Below are 14,402 nucleotides of genomic sequence, written 5' to 3'. Positions count from 1 at the left end.
GGTGGCTGCCTGGTGAGATGTTGCGGTAGATCAAGCCACGCCCTCTGGAAACCTGCAAGGTAGAGAGCACAAAGAGAGGAGCTGAGTTATTCATAACTAGGGGCTCGGCTAATGCTAGCTATAATTTTTCTCAAAAAGGAAGGACTGAAGCCTATTCATAGACAAAGAGAGCCACCCCCTTATAACGCCCAGCTGAAAGCGACTTTCCACAAATCAGAATTAGCCTCTGTTGACATTAGCAGTGAGCTTCTTTGCAGGGAGGGAGCAGTTAGCCTCAAGTTCGCCTACCCAGCCTGTCGGGATTCTTATGAAACACCGTTGGCAAATTTGAGTATTTTGGAAATCTCAAGTCAGAAAGAGTCTGTGATTTAAAGGTCTTCTGAAATCTGCTGGTGGCAGAGAAGCCCTTTTCAGGTGTTGAAATCTATTATCTAACTGTAAAGTATTTCGCTAGAGAACGTCCAAAGTTGTATGATCGCTGCCAGAAAGACAACACATTCAGCAAACGGAGATGGCGAGACAGACCATAATAAGTCTTGCATGGAAAGTCCTCCGTTCTCTGGATCCAATCCTCTTTCCTCTGGCTTGTTTTGCAGGCGTGGGGCCCAGACATTGTGTTTTGTTTTAATCAACCTATCACTAATTAATACAATACACACACACACACATAGTGGTCCATTCATTTACTGACATTCATCACTCAATGAATGTCAGTAAAAGGAGGAAGAGCTGTTGTAATGCTTTATTTCTTAAATTTACTGTGAGACTGGAAGGGCAGTGTGAGTGTTGAGTAATCTCAAACCCATCTTCTCCTCCCCGCATATGTATTTGAGTCAGCACTTCACAGTTAGTTGTGTTAGCAGGGGGAAGCCAGCTGCGGTGTGCTGTATTTGTCCCTTGCCAGCAGAAGATTACAAGCCCAAATCCACAGATTTGGCATGGCACCGCCTCGGTGTGTGCCAGGTGGTCGCCTGGCTCCATTGTCACGTGTTCTCTAATGTTACTCATCAAACTTTCATCAGTCCGGTTCGGGCTGCAGGCTGTGGGGCCTGGACACCTGGGAACCCTCCCAGCAGACGGACCCACAGCTCCTGGGTTCCCCTCCTGGGCTGGTTGCCGGCTTCACCCAGGCCCTCCAGGGCGCTAGGACTCAAACGGCCCAACATGTTTTTGCCGCCGGGGCTCCTCACGGTGGCCCCGCTCGGGTTCGGGGGCATCAATAATCCACGGCTCGGGCTCGGCTTCGCGGATCGGGTGTCAGCCGCCGAGCCAGCGCTCAAACGGAGGGGCTCCCTCCACAATGGGTGACCTGCTGTCGAGTTACACCGCGCATCAGGGCGCTTCCTTCAGCAGTGGCCAGACCACAACCACACAATACTAACGGAAAGAATAATACCTGCAAACCGGCAGGGTTACATTACTCATTGTTCTCCACCAGTGACAAAACACAACATAAGGTATTATAATTATCTTGTGGCGACTTTCCCACATTTCACCCTTTCAGCCAACCCACTGGGGTTCATCATGTGTTATAAGTATCCTACATGCACAAGATGATAGGGTGCATCTGCATTACTGGTGCTTTTGGTGCTTTTATAGTATCAGTACTCTGGGACTCTGGGAGGAACCCAGAGAACCCAGAGGAACATGGGGAGAACATGGAGATCTCAGGTAGAATGGCCCCTCATGGGAATCCAACCAGGAACATTCTCCACGTGAGGTGGAGGTTCTAAACCCCTGTACCACCTGGAAAACCCAACATCTCCGGAGAATGCCCAGATTTCCTGCTGGTATTGAAGTTGCGGAACTCTTTGGACATAATGTCAGCAACCAGTTTTGGGAAACAATCACATGAAGTAAAACATGCTAATGATGGTGTGCTTCTTGTCATTCTTGATTCAATTAAGGAACAATCCCCTCTGCTGTGGAAAAAGCTGTGTCATCTATGCTGTGGTGCGTCCTTCTCCTGACCTCCAGGTTACTTTATACCATCTTGTTGTTGCTGTTGTTACTCAACATGTCCACCACGGGGAGACATTGCACTAAATGCTCCACGCAACTTCAAGTCTCTTCGGCTCTATCCAGAAAACTTCTCTTTGGTCTTCAAGTTCCTGGCAGTTCCAACCCCAGCATCCCTCTCGTATATTCACTTTCCCTCCTCTGCACGTGACCGAGCCATCTCAGTCAGGCTACTCTGACCTTCTCTCTGAAACATCTAAATGTGCTGTCCCTCTGATGGTCTCATTCACCTCAACATCTTCATTCTCACCTCTGCTTCCAGCTCTGCTTCCTGTTCTCTCTTCAGTGTCACTGTCTCCAAACCATACAGCGTTGCTAGTCTCAAAACTGCCTTGAGCACCTTTCCTTTCATTCTGAGTGACTCTCTTTTATCACCCCTGACACTTTTCTTCACTAGTTCCAACCGGCTTGAACACGCATATCCACCTGTTTAACCAGTTTCTTCACCTCTTTCTCTGAAGGCATATGATAATGTCAGATAAAGAGCCAATGTTTTGTTCTGCTTTTAATGCCGGGACTCATTTCTGATACGTGACGTGGAGTCAAATATACCAGGGCAGGTTTAGCTTTTCTTTGTCTTAAATTCACTTACATGACAAACGTATCAAACAACATGCCGAAACACCTGAAGATACGGGAACAATGAAGTTCCTCAAAACCTCGGGGTATAATCCAGGAGGCTCCCCTCCAGATCTGATCCAAAGGATCGGGATCATCTTGTCATGACAAGTTTCAATTATTGGCTTTTTCATATTTGTCTGCATTCCCAAGGTGCAGTGTCAATAAGGCAAACCTTCAAAACTGCCAAGAGAAGGCAAAAACAAAGGTCCTTCAGCCTTTTCTCCATCAGCTCTCCTCCAGGTGTCCAGTCCTTTGTGTCCTCTTTTGGTTCTTCCAGGTAGCTGAAGGCCCACTGATGTCCTGACCTTCCACAGCTACCTCTCTTCTTCTCACCGTGCAACCCAAAGGAGGTTTGAAGCCATTGAGCCTGGCCTCAGAAGCACAGCCTGCAATAGACAGAGGAGTCAGAAGAGGCCCTCCTTCACCTCCATTTCATTTCTCACTGGATCAGTGGTGTATTCTGAGAAAAAAAGAGAGGTGACCTGAAGAAAGGGTGTTTGAGGTCCAGGATATTTCCAGATCTGAAGCCTGACTGGTCAATGGTGGCAGTGATGTGGATGTCATAGCTATGTCTGGGGAAGGAAATGTTATATTTGTATATATTACATCTATTTATACATGCAGTATCACCAAATGGGCCTGGCATCAAGGTATTAACTGGAATGGACATGGAGATGCTGACATCTCCTCAGTACCCGGTTGTTCACCTGCACTATAAACAGGACTGGACTGACCCTGGCCTGCTCTCTACAGGAAGGGGCAGAGCAGACTCTACCTGCTGAGGAGACTAAGGTGTTTGAGGCTTTAGGGGGCCAGTCCCCGAGACCTTCTACAACACTGTGGTGGCCAGGAAGAGACTGGACAGACTAAGGAAAGCCAGCTTGATCCTGGGAAGGAGAAAGTGGGAGAGAGGACAAGCTGCGTTGATCTCTGATGGGCCAACTGTCCTCCTCCTGCAGCACACCATTACAGCAATTGACAGCCCCTTGACAGACTGAAATGTCCGGAAGGTCTGAAGGAGCTTTATCGCAGGTAGCTCCCCCCTGCTGCTGTCAGATCGGACAACCAGCACCTTACCTTAACATACCATACCTTACCATACCTTATAAACTAATGGGAAACATCCTGGGTAAATTAGTCATGAAGAAATAGTAATGAACAGAGAAATGATCTCACATATCAAAATGAATAAATCTGAGAGTCATTTCCTCCAAATGAGTGAGGAACTGCTTAAAGAGCCAAAAACAAAAAGCCGTTATGGTGGTAAAGGTAAAGCAAACAGAGGTGAGATTACATTGTCATGATGTAGCCATACAGGGCGGGAGGCTGGAGGCTGGAGGCTGGAGGCATGGTACCTGTTGTTAGCCGCTAGCAGGACAGTCCCAGACAGAGTCTGTCCCAGCTTTCCGAAGAGCGGTGTCTGTAGCAAACATCTGACCTGATACCAACGAGTCAGAGGCTCACTGGGAGCCGTGGAGAGCCACACCGTCGTCCTGCAGAGGCAGACAAAGAGTTACCGCCATCCCTGTCTCAGTCCTCCAAGTCCTGGTCGGTCATTGTCAGATCTTATCCTGGCAACTGGACTTGTTGCTAGTTGCTAAGATGAGATTTGACAAGCACCTTCCCTGTTATTGGAATCTGACCGGTGACAATCAGTTTCACGGTCGTTGCTTGTTACTTACTTGGAGCCCATATAGGCCACATCAAACCAGAAGGCGAGTCCGTGGACCAGGCCCGACTGGAGCAGCGTGAACACGAAGGGGATCTCCATTCTGAGAAAGAAAACCCAGCCACACAAAGTTCTGCTAATGTCTGATTCTTTTTTAAAAAACTTTCAGCACAACATACACTACACACACAGCACAACGTTGCACTCGTCTCTTTGCAGCAATTGTTCCAGATGCAAAACCAGTGCTCTTGCGAAGTGAGTGTTAGCTGTTACAAGGTAGTGCATTTCCATTCATGGAATAGACTTGTATATTATGTGTAAATGAGATTATGAATGGCTGTATGTCTCTACATAATGTGTGAATGAATGCTATATGTCTCTACATGACATGTTAATGAGGAGGCCAGTGGTTGTATGTGTGGACCCTGAGGGCAGGATAAGAGTTACAGATATTGAGTGAATGATTAGTTTCCACATTCAAGATGTGTACAATACGGTCTTGGTCAAAGAACAATTTTTTTTTTTCTTGTAGAAGCATGACAAGGACACTAAAGTAATCTGGAAACTTGAAAATAGAAATAAAACCTTGACTTCATGGTGGAACATCTTGTGCTTTCCCAATCCAAACTGCTTTTGAATTGTGAAGTGGTGACTTTCTGCAACACAAGTAGTCTTAGACTGCTATATGTGGCTAAAACCCGCCATGAAGAAGAACAAGAAGAAGAAGAAGAAGAAGAGGAAATTCTCTTAATTCAGTCACCGGTATTGTACGAGAATACGTTCAACGAGAACACACAAAGATACTCGGTATAGCTCAGTGCCAGGGGATCAACCCAGGATGGAAACATCAACTAGCTATCGTTGTTAATGGAATACAAAATGCCTCCTATCGTTCAAGTAGAAATAAAGGAAAGATATCAAATTCCACTTTTAAGTGAGTCTTTATCAATGCTTTTAAGACCGCCACTAGGCAATTTATTTCTTGGTCACGGGCCTTCTAAATGGCTAATTTGTAAGAGCCCGACAAACAGTTTAGCATAATTGATACCCTCCTGTTGTTACTTGTTGAATACTTTGGACCAAAACTAATAATATAAATGGAAAGTAAAGGTAACCCTCAAACCAAGAAATTAACCCTTCAAAAAACTAAACAGTGCCACAACCTTGGGCATTCAATAAACAAATGAGGCAATGTTTCAGGGTGTGAACAAAACAAATGGTCTCCAGTCACCCCAGGCTCAGATGTGACCTGTATGTTTGTGGCTATGGCGCCGTGCACAATCCCCCGCTGGAGGACACGTGCCCGCTTTTCCAGTGGTTGTACAGGGGTTCGCCAGCTCCTCTTTGGAGAGGTGTCTGGTCCAAAAAAAATTAGCCCTTTGGATTCTTTCACTTGTAATACAGGGTGTAAGTTAAGAACCTTGACACAATTTGCGTAGAGATCCTTTTTGACTGTAGCTAGAAACACCTTAAAGCTTGGGGTTTCGAAGGACAGTTGCAGGCCATCTTTGTCCTCCAACACCCCAACCCATGGCAGGATGCTCAGTGAGGCAAACCTGTGGTTGTTCTCATTCCATCGCTCGTGGGGGGAGCGATCCAAAACTAAGCACTTCAGGTAGGAAGAGCGTCACAGATTTCCTTAGTGACCCTGGTGATCAACCTACCAGAGGTGGTGCGTCTTGAATCGGTCGGTGCAATCCAGGAAGAAGGAGTAAGCTGCAAGAGGTGACCCAGCTTCATAAGACCTGCCCTGCTGAGGCTGAGATCCAGGCCCATATCCCCACACTCAAAGCATTTCATTTGCCCTGAACCGGCATATACCGTATAGGAGGCATCTCCGTACTTCACCCTGAATGAGACCTCTCGGGTCTGTGATGGTGCTTCCAAAAACATGAAAACCTGCCTCCTCGGGGACTGATCATGCTTTAGCCCAGGATCCTTGCAGTCCAGACTTACTGTTTTAAAGCCACTGGTGAACTTTCCAAACCTTTTAAGTTCATTTTCCAACAGTCCGTTTGGAATAAATGGGGGTACACCAGAGGGTACGGACAGGGGGGACACCTGCGCGAAGGTATCTTCGATAATCATGCCACTGCAAGCAGTATCCCCTCAACGGACACCATGCTGTCAGGCGGCACCATCTGTACTCCGTGAAGCAGAGACAGAAAGGGGGCTCGGAGAACGCCATGTTTCTGGTTAGCCAGCACTGCCAGGCAATTGTGTGGGCCCAAACAATCGAATAAAGCAGTGGAACAGTCATGAATATGAACAGAAAACTGCAGAATGAAAAGAAGCTTAAAAAAAAAACCAAGTATATATACAGAAAAAGGTGAGTAGCCCAAAGGGCCCAAACAGGCGGTTTTAATTCAAGAATGACCAGGGCCTGAATGGCTCTGACAAGATTCTGCATCTGCAGAATGAAAATAAAATAAACCAAAGCTTCTGGCAGGACTCAGATTCAACTGCAATCTCACCTGCGCAGATCTTCCTGTTTGGCCTGAGTGAAGTTCACGCAGTGTTTGACGGACCTGGCCATTAGGATGTGCACATCAAATGTATCCTGGAAAAAAAAACAGAGAAATGTTTTGTTTCCAGATTCCAAGTGGAGGAAACCTACAGAAATAAAGGGTGAGTTTGAAGTGCCAGACTCCTTGGAAAAACTGGAATATTTAGCCTTTTTCAGACAGCCAATTATGTTCACATGGATGTGTAACAAGTTTTTCACCGATCCTTCAACCACACGCACCACGATGGGCTGCCGGAAGAACTCCTCCACGGCAGTGCTGTGCAGAGCGCTCAGGTTCACGCCGTAGAAGTTCCTCTGCTGCCTGGAGAGACAGGAGGTAAAGGAGACATCTCAACAATATTGCCAGGGAACCCAGACTGCAGCATATTAGAACAGTATGAAGTAGGTATTCATTATTTTTTGTGATAAAGTTGGGACACAACACTGCTTCTTCTGGTATCATATCAGCTATCAAAATCTAACTGTTAGTGGCTACTGGTATTCGTAGTAATAGATTACTTGTTCAAGTCCCCCCCTACCCCCGCTGTCACTATTCACAGTCTTGTTTTCTATCTTTCTCCCCTTCTACCCCAGCCAGAAACCTGAGAGATCGCAGATCAATGTGGGGTCTCTCTGAGATTTTTGCAAAGGCAGTGTTTCCTCGTGGCCGTCTCCAAGTTTGCTCCTGGGGGGAAGCGTTGGGTTCCTGTGGATCATTATAAAGTGTGGTCCAGGAGACAACTGGGTTCTGATAAATAAAATCTGACTTGTTGTCCATTCCTTGATTTAACATCTAACTTCTCTCTATCCAAGGGTTGTTTGATGCACTGATATAACAGCCAACTCCTTTTTTGGTTCTCTGTTTATGACGTCAGCATTTCTGTAGACCGAATTCTGGAGCTAAACCTCTGAAATCTTGGTTTTCATTTGAAATAATTTTCTCCCGGGCCAAACATAGTCTGTACAAGTCAGACTCAATCCATACATTTCATATTCAGCGGCGAAATAATGGCCAAGTGTGTGTGTGTGTGTGTGTGTGTGTCTGTGTGTGTGTGTGTGAATTGGAGACCAGAAACTGGCTTGAGCATAGTGTTCGAAGTAGAGCTGCTCGTCACTGAAGGGAGCCAGGTGAATATCGCCGTAGGAAGGAAACATCAGACCTGGGGAAACATTGACAGAGGGGACGAGATCAAATTCAGAAGATCAAATCCACTTCAACCACAGTTAGTGGAACTTTGAGAAGAGAGAGGGCCACAGCAGACCCCACGATTCAGAAGCATGGAGGTGAAACAAGGAGAATATGTGCTAAGGAGCCGGTATTCTCTGATACTTTGATGTACTACTCTCAAAGGAGAGATAGAAGACCTGGTCCTACAGATTCAGTTCAGATTGTTTAGGTTCTACAAAGGCTATTGTGATTTGGAGGGAGTTGCTTTAACTTGGAATTTGCTGGGGAGTTGAAGGCTCTGGGTCTTGCAAGTGATCTGCATATTTGTCAGTCGATCTGACCTCTCCATTGCATTTGAAGAATTCATCCATCCATCCATCCATCCATCCATCCATCCATCCATCCATCCATCCATCCATCCATCCATCCATCCATCCATCCATCCATCCATCCATCCATCCATCCATCCATCCATCCATCCATCCATTCATTCTCTACGCCACCAGTGCTGTTAATTCAGATGCAGCTATGATGGGATGAAGTTTATTTTTCACTCTTAATTTAAGCCTACTCCAGCTGTCATTGGGTGAGAGGCAGGGTTTACCCTGGATCAATCATAGGGCCACATATAGATACAAATAACCAGTCACCCTCTCATTTTCAAATCTGGACAATTTAAGGTCTCCAAATAACCAAAATGCATGATTTTGGGCTGTGGAAGGAACTTGGTGGCCCCGAAGGAACCACATGCAGACATGGGGAGAACATGGAGACTCCACAAAGAAAGACCTCCCTGTCTGAATCCAACCAAGGACCATTTGACTGTGAGGTGAAGGCCCTGACCTCTGCACCACCTCGCCACCCTGAATTATTGTCCGACATAAAGAACACAGTGGACTTGCTTTGCACTGAAATCGACCTTTTCCAGAGGAACCTAAAGCGCCCATGCAGCCGGTGTCACAAAACAAACTGAAGCCGGCCGTTTAGTGGAATGATTCCAAAGCCAACAGTGGGTGTTTTTGTTCAGTTTCATCATGGACGCTCCCCACTCAACTAAGTGTGCGTCGCCATCAGCCAAGTGTGACGCGTGGCTCCACACTGCCGGGCGTGATGTGAGTAACCACTGATTTAACCCCCTGGCCAGGGCTGTGAGTGCAGTGTGTGGTCAAAGCGGGTAAGAGTCTTTCACATGTTTGCAGGTCTTATCTTAATTTCTTCTCAGCTAAATCTGTTAAAGTGCGTTTCATTTGAAAAACACAACCTTCTCGGATTCCAGTTTGTCCTACTTGGTGTGCCTCGCAGGACCAGCAATAGAATAATTTCCACAACACTTCCATAATAACCGCGGCACACAGAATAACCACAACCGCCAGGCTGCCTCATGTTTTGAGGTGATGAACTCGGCAGGAGAAAGCAATCCCAGAAGCCCCTTTCTCAAACACTTCCTGTTTTCATTGGAGGTTCAGTCGAGAACCATAGATCTTCCACGGTCATGTGAGACGGTTTCCGTATGATTCCCTCCTGAAGCCTGTTGGTCCTGAGATGGTTGTTTCACGAAGCAGAAAATGGAGGAATAATAAAAGTGTTTTGATGTATTTATGGAGCAACCCCCACCGCCCGGTATTCTGCTAATTTTGCAACTGGACACCTCCTAAACCAAGATGGACTCATTTAAGCTCCAGGTTGTTCACTGAGCACTCTCTTGGTGCCCAGAAGGACCTCCATAACCTCTGTGGAACTACAGGCAGCTCTGACGGCTGCCGATGTTGGTGTCCTACCATTTGGTTTGAGCCACTTCCTGGCATAGAGGAAGCTCTCCATGAGCCTCTCGCTGAGCAGCATGTAGCCCATGGGCTCGGACACGATGACGTCCACCATGTCAGGGCAGACAACCTCCTCCACCTCTCCCTCCAGTACCATGATTCGCTCAGACAGGCTGTTGTTTCCTATCAGGATCTGCGTGGGAGACACACACATCGTTGGGATAGATATATAGTATTGATTGTCGACACCTTGGAGCAAAAATCAAATGGCAGTTTTGGCAACGTGTAGAGAGAAAACATAAATGGGTTAGTTTAATGGCAACATCCCTTCGGTGCAGCTACTCCTCCACCAAACAGAGGAGCTGCAGAGGAGTTTCTGTGCGAGAATAAGTGGGTGTCCAACTTGCTGCTGCAGCTCGCTGTGTCTCCCAACTCCTCTGAGTTCCGCGCCAGATGTCGCCACAAGCCATTAACTCCCCAGAATGCCATGCTCTGCATGTGATGTATGTACTCTATGTTTGTGTGTGTGTGCTATCTACTCCACTGCTGCGGTTTCTCTGCAGGCTATCACAAGTCCAACACACACACACCCCCCACACACGCACACACAATCTCACACACACACACACACACACACACACACACACACACACACACACACACACACACACACACACACACACACACACACACACGCTACGGTGTTCTTTTCAAGCTCTGCTGGTGAAACCACAGTCTGGAGATTTATATCTTGTTAACGCGTTGATCCAAAGACTCAAACAATGGCTTTGTTTCTTTTTTAGAAAAAAAAAAAAAACAGTTGGGATGGTTTTTAACAGTGTGTTTACAATTGAGCCGGCGATTGGTCAGATTTGTCTACCTGTGTGTACTCTGCCATGGGGCTGGACTGGACGGCGTACACTCGCGTGGCTCCCGCTTGGACGGCAAAGAAAGACAGAATACCGGAGCCACAGCAGACATCCAGAACCACCTGGAGGGATGAGGGAGGGTCAAACAGGTGGGATTCTCAGATAGAAACAGTTTACACACACACACACGTACACCATCATCACCACACACACATTGATAGCCCAAAGTTAGCTCGCCAAGACCTCGTGGTTCCTGGTGCCCAAAGATCCCAATTCCTCTAATGTAGGATGTTGTGACGCAAATAACAGATCCACCGGGGTCCCCTCTTTATGGAATTATTACAGATGGTATAACATGCATACAACAAGGGTGACTCTCAGGCTACAGCATTAACTTATTCATTCATTCATTGATTATCTATACCTCACTCACGGTTCCAGAGGATGCTGGAGCCCATTACACAGTTCACCCTGAATTGACCCATCACAGGGACACTTATAGAAACACACAACCATTCATCCTCTCATTCATACTTACATTTAGAGACATTCAACCACCAGTTCATTCATCCATATTCATATTAATGACATAAAACAATTCACCCCTGTCATTCCCTCATCATATAGACATTCAACCATCACCCTTTCATTTACTCATATAGACATACAGCATTCATCCTCTCATGCAAGGTCCACCTTGTCTCTGAAGTCAGTGTCGTTGACCAGAATGGCTCTCTGGTAAGTCGTGGCTCTGGTGTGGTCTTGGAGCAGGACCTGCTGCTGAGACAGGCAACTGTGGAACTGCCAAGCACCAGAGTGAGGACCTTGATTCTGAATACAGGAGTCTCTGCATGTCCTTGGATCTACAGCCGGGAGGTGTACCTGGTAGCTCGGAGGCGGAGATCTTTCCAACATGGGCGGATTAATTATAAGGGGAGTTCGGCTCCTCCCTGCATCTTTTTCCACACTGCGGTTCCTCCCCTTGTCATCTCTCCTCAGCAGGCGCTGGAAGTTCTCCAAGTCTGGAAAAGTCAAATGGGATATGATTGCAAACTGGCTCTGAGCAGTCCACAGGGGATGGCAGTAGAGTGTGTTGGTGCAGGTCGCTCACCGCAGGGAGATTTGAACCGCAGCACGAGGCTCAGCTTGCCGATGGTGACCAGAAAGGACTGAGCCCCGACTTTGCAGAAGTCTGTCTCCTTGGAGACGGTAAACTGGAAGACTGATGTTCTGTTGCCTGAAAGCGGAGAAGCGTTCAAACACCTGATCAGGAGACAAGAGATGTGAAATCCCCTAAGCTTTGTGAGACTGAAGAATCAGAGCTCTCCATTATCTGCATTATCCATTATCTATTCTAAATATCATTTAGAATAGATCTTGAGATCCTTCTCCTTGCCTAGAAAGACATTGATGTCCTAATCAATGCCATCACATCTCAGGGAACTCATAGAGCCCCACTAACCAGTAGGATCTAAACGCTGCCAGGACACAGGGCTACTCTTGTTACCAATTTCTAGAAGCAGAAGAGGAGCAGAACTCCTTTTCTGTGGAAGCATCTTCAGATCTCCGACATCTCTTTGTTTAAGAACAGGCTTCAAACCTTTCTTTTTTTTGAAAGCTGAAACTCAACATTAGCCTGGCCACTAGTGATGCTGCCATCGGGTTACTCTGCTAATGTATATCCCATGATGCACCTCTCTCTTTCCTCCCTCTCTTATTCCATCTGCACTTCTGTCCCTTCATCAGTCCATGATAGAAACTTTAGATCTTCTCCTAAATCCCTGGGCGCTCATCGGTGAAGTTCCCAGGGGGATAGGCTTGATCTCCTGCAGCATCTCACCAGACATCCACATTGTTATTACTTTTATGATTATTAAAGCTACTATTGTATTGATTTAACTCACTAAAGACCAGATGTAAATTTTTCGAGTCACAAGTTTTAAAAATCCTCATACTTGTGGAATATGTGTGTGTGTGAGCGAGTGAGTGAGTGAGTGAGTGAGTGAGTGAGTGAGTGAGTGAGTGAGTGAGTGAGTGAGTGAGTGAGTGAGTGAGTGCACCTTCTCTGGAAGCACCCACCGTCCTGCACAGTCAACTGCTGAGCCTCCAGCCCTGTGCTGAGGAGCAGAGTGAGCTCCTGCTCTGCCCTCTGTCTGCGGATGCTGACCTGCCGACTCCTGCTCTCCGCCTCCTCCACCCAGTCCTCGAACGCAACGCCCTGGAATGCACCGTCCTCCAAATCGTCAACATGACACACACCGACACCGGGTGAGTCACGTCACACGGATCGGCGGATGATCGCTCCAGCTCCAGTCAGTTCTACACATTTGCTACTTTTCTCGACACTTCTGCAGGGAGCATCAGCCACACGTGGGGGTCTTACGCTGATGTTGGTTAACATCTTTTTATCCATTCATCATTGGATATACACTCATTCATTCATTCATTATTCATCCTGCACATCCAGCACGCAGGATAGCATTGGAGCAGAGCTTAACAGAGCTGTTGGGTTCCCCCATGGCCACCCATATAGAGACATACAACCATTTACCCTGTCTCATGACATAAAGAGACAAACAACCAGTCACACTTCTAGACAATTAAGGTCTCCAATTAACCTCCTGCATGTGTTTGTACCGTGGAATCCAAAGAACCCAAGGAACCCCATTCAGACAAGGGGAGAACATGGGGGCTCTACACAGAAAGGAGCCCTGAGGGAATCCAACCAGGGACCTTCTGGCTGTGAGGGGGAGGCTGTAACCCCTGCTCTACTGTGCTGCCCAGTGAATGCTGCGAGAATCACTAAATATAATTGCAGTAATTAGCGTAATGGTAATTGGTAATTACAGGAATGGGTGCGAGGCAGCAACAGTGAATGTTTGAAGAGGGTCATTGCAGCAGAGAACAGTAACCTCAAATGAAGTGTACTTACAGCTGCCTCTTCATCCTCCGCTCCTCCATGTGTCGCCACGCCGACCTCCTCAGCCCTGACCTCCTCCTGCAGGGTGAAAACCGTGACGGGAAAGGACTTGGGCTCCTCGCACATCTCCTCCATTCTGCGGACTGACAAGGGGGGACTCTGCAGCCTGGGCGGCAGGAAAGGAGTGAGAAGGGGTGGGTTCGAAAGAAGAGGGGAGAGGTGGAGACCCGGGGGAAGAATTGTGGGGGAGATGAAGCCCTATCTTCTAGTTCTGGTGTTTGCGTAAGAAAACCAGCTCCAGAAGATAGGAGATATATCGGTGTAGCATTTTATTTCAATGTGGATTACTTAGTGAGCAGAGGCTCAATTCTGGATCGACCCCCCCAAAACTCTTTGTTCGTAGAAGATGTCAGTTCTTTTTTTAATTACCCCCAACACTTTAACTGTGTCCAGACTCCCCTCTAGCGGACAAAGAGGGTTGCTGCATTACAAGGCAGCGCCTGCTGGCCATCGCATTCAATTGGATGAGGGGGACTCGGCTGGAGCTGAGAGCTACATGAATGGAAATGGAAAAAGTGGGGGAGTTAAATTACTGAGAGTCATCAGTCCATTGCAATGGAGGATGGGGAAGAGGTGGAGAAAAGAGTATAAGCCAGAATAAAAGGAACAGTGTTGAATATGGAGGTGAGAGCAGTCATGTTGTCTGGTTAGGAAATACTGGGGAGAGGAGGAAACATCAGATATGAAGATGTGGAGGTTGGAGAGGATCAGGAATGAGCCAATCAGAGAGACAGCACATGTTAGATGTCCTGGAACTAAAAGTCAGATGGCTTGGAGATGGACAGAGGAGGGATGGTGAGGATCAGG

At 47.1% G+C, this 14,402-nt stretch overlaps 1 protein-coding gene across 2 annotated transcripts; it reads right to left on the bottom strand.

Moving 5' to 3' along the window:
• Positions 1-2,510: 2,510 nt before the first annotated feature.
• LOC147233237 (histone-arginine methyltransferase CARM1-like) lies at positions 2,511-13,726 on the bottom strand. 2 transcript variants are annotated; one of them, XR_015106217.1, is made up of 14 exons: positions 13,548-13,726; positions 12,695-12,833; positions 11,727-11,852; positions 11,498-11,637; positions 11,312-11,416; positions 10,627-10,737; positions 9,762-9,939; positions 7,885-7,975; positions 7,056-7,137; positions 6,784-6,869; positions 4,323-4,412; positions 3,935-4,133; positions 3,123-3,212; positions 2,511-3,026 (listed from the first exon to the last, which is right to left on the bottom strand). XR_015106217.1 is itself a non-coding variant. In XM_086147457.1 (14 exons), the coding sequence occupies exons 1-14, from the start codon at positions 13,668-13,670 to the stop codon at positions 3,014-3,016; spliced, it is 1,512 nt and encodes a 503-aa protein (XP_086003583.1). In that variant the 5' UTR covers positions 13,671-13,726; the 3' UTR covers positions 2,511-3,013. The 2 variants fall into 2 exon arrangements, 1 of the variants encoding a protein (XP_086003583.1); XM_086147457.1 differs by having other exon boundaries at positions 3,996-4,133.
• Between the last annotated feature and the right edge of the window lie 676 nt (positions 13,727-14,402).

This window comes from Fistularia commersonii, chromosome 6 (assembly GCF_037954325.1).
Source record: "Fistularia commersonii isolate RoL2024-O1a breed Wild chromosome 6, RoL_Fcom_v1.0, whole genome shotgun sequence".
NCBI lineage: Eukaryota > Metazoa > Chordata > Actinopteri > Syngnathiformes > Fistulariidae > Fistularia > Fistularia commersonii.
The sequence above is the reverse complement of the archived record's forward strand: the minus strand, read 5'-3'. Positions and strand labels throughout refer to the sequence as shown.

Coding starts and splice junctions, on each gene's coding strand:
- LOC147233237 (XM_086147457.1), bottom strand. CDS start 13,670: ATGGAGGAGATGTGCGAGGAGCCCAAGTCCTTTCCCGTCACGGTTTTC. Junction 10,738..11,311: donor ACACTGACTTCAGAGACAAG/GTGGACCTTGCA, acceptor TCATCCCTCCAG/GTGGTTCTGGATGTCTGCTG. Junction 7,138..7,884: donor TATGCTCAAGCCAGTTTCTG/GTCTCCAATTCA, acceptor CTGTCTCTCCAG/GCAGCAGAGGAACTTCTACG.